General features: G+C 48.1%; 1 protein-coding gene across 1 annotated transcript; it reads right to left on the bottom strand.

Annotated features, from left to right (window-relative positions):
* Positions 1–6: 6 nt before the first annotated feature.
* LOC108526115 (40S ribosomal protein SA-like) lies at positions 7–827 on the bottom strand (the record flags this gene model as incomplete). The annotated part of the gene is made up of 1 exon (XM_017866787.1): positions 7–827. A coding segment is annotated over exon 1 (726 nt), but the record flags the coding sequence as incomplete, so codon positions are not given.
* Between the last annotated feature and the right edge of the window lie 351 nt (positions 828–1178).

Below are 1178 nucleotides of genomic sequence, written 5' to 3'. Positions count from 1 at the left end.
CTCAGGCTGAGTAGCAGTGAACTCAGGAGCTGGAGCAGTCCATTCACCCTGAAATTCCTCCTTGGTCACTGCCTTTTCAGCAGCAGCCTGCTCTTCTTTTTCAATCTCTTCAGGATCTCTGTAGAAGTAGAGATCAGGCATGACCTCCCACGGGTGTTCACGGGAAATAGTGCCACGCATGTGCAGAACTTCCCGAGCCAGCATCCACCACATCAAACCCACTGAGTGAGCTCCCTTGTTGTTGCATGGGATGGCAATGTCCACATAGCGCAGAGGAGAATCTGTGTTACACAGAGCAATGGTAGGTAGGTTAACATAAGATGCCTCCGTAAGAGGCTGGTGGTCAGCCCTGGGGTCAGTAACCACAAGAAGCCGTGGCTCCCGGAAGGCTGCCTGGATCTGGTTAGTGAAGGTCCCAGGAGTGAAGCGGCCAGCAATTGGAGTGGCTCCAGTGGCAGCAGCAAACTTCAGCATGGCCCTCTGGCCAGTATTCCTGGAGGATATAACACTGACATCAGCAGGGTTTTCAATGGCAACAATGGCACGGGCCGCCAGCAGAAGCTTCTCCCAGGTCCTCTTCAGATTTATGATGTAGATGCCATCACTTTTCCTTTTATAGATGTACTGTTCCATCTGGAAGTCAAGATTGGTGCCACCTAAGTGGGTTCCTGCTGCAAGGAACTTAAGGACATCTTCCTCCTTCATTTGCAGGACATCAAGGGCTCCGGACATTGTGAAAAGTTTCCCTTTAAGTTACGACGGGAATCCAGAACAACGCCGTATGGACCCCTCCGTAGGCAGCGCGGAAAGGAACTTTTTTTATATGATTGTCGCCTGCATGTATGTCTTCTTTTGAGAAATGTCTGTTTGTGAGATCACACAGCATTTGTCTTTCTCTGCCTAACTTACTTCACTTAGTATAATAACCTTAAAATTCATCCGTGTTGTCACAAATGGCAGGATTTCCCTTCTTTTTAAAGGCTGAATGCTATTCCACTGTGTGTGTGCGCGCCACATTTTCTTTATCCATTCATCTGTTGACAGACACTGAGCATGTTTCTCTATTTTGGCTATTGTGAGTAATGCTGCAGTGAACATAGGGGTGCAGATACCTCTTTCAGATAGTGACTGGCTTCCTTTGTGATTTGTAAACATGGCAGGCTTTTACCAGCCAGTCC

The sequence above is a fragment of the Rhinopithecus bieti genome, unplaced genomic scaffold, assembly GCF_001698545.2.
Source record: "Rhinopithecus bieti isolate Rb0 unplaced genomic scaffold, ASM169854v2 scaffold_1599, whole genome shotgun sequence".
Classification (NCBI taxonomy): Eukaryota; Metazoa; Chordata; class Mammalia; order Primates; family Cercopithecidae; genus Rhinopithecus; species Rhinopithecus bieti.
Note: the sequence above shows the minus strand (reverse complement) of the source record. Positions and strands in the feature narration are given on the sequence as shown.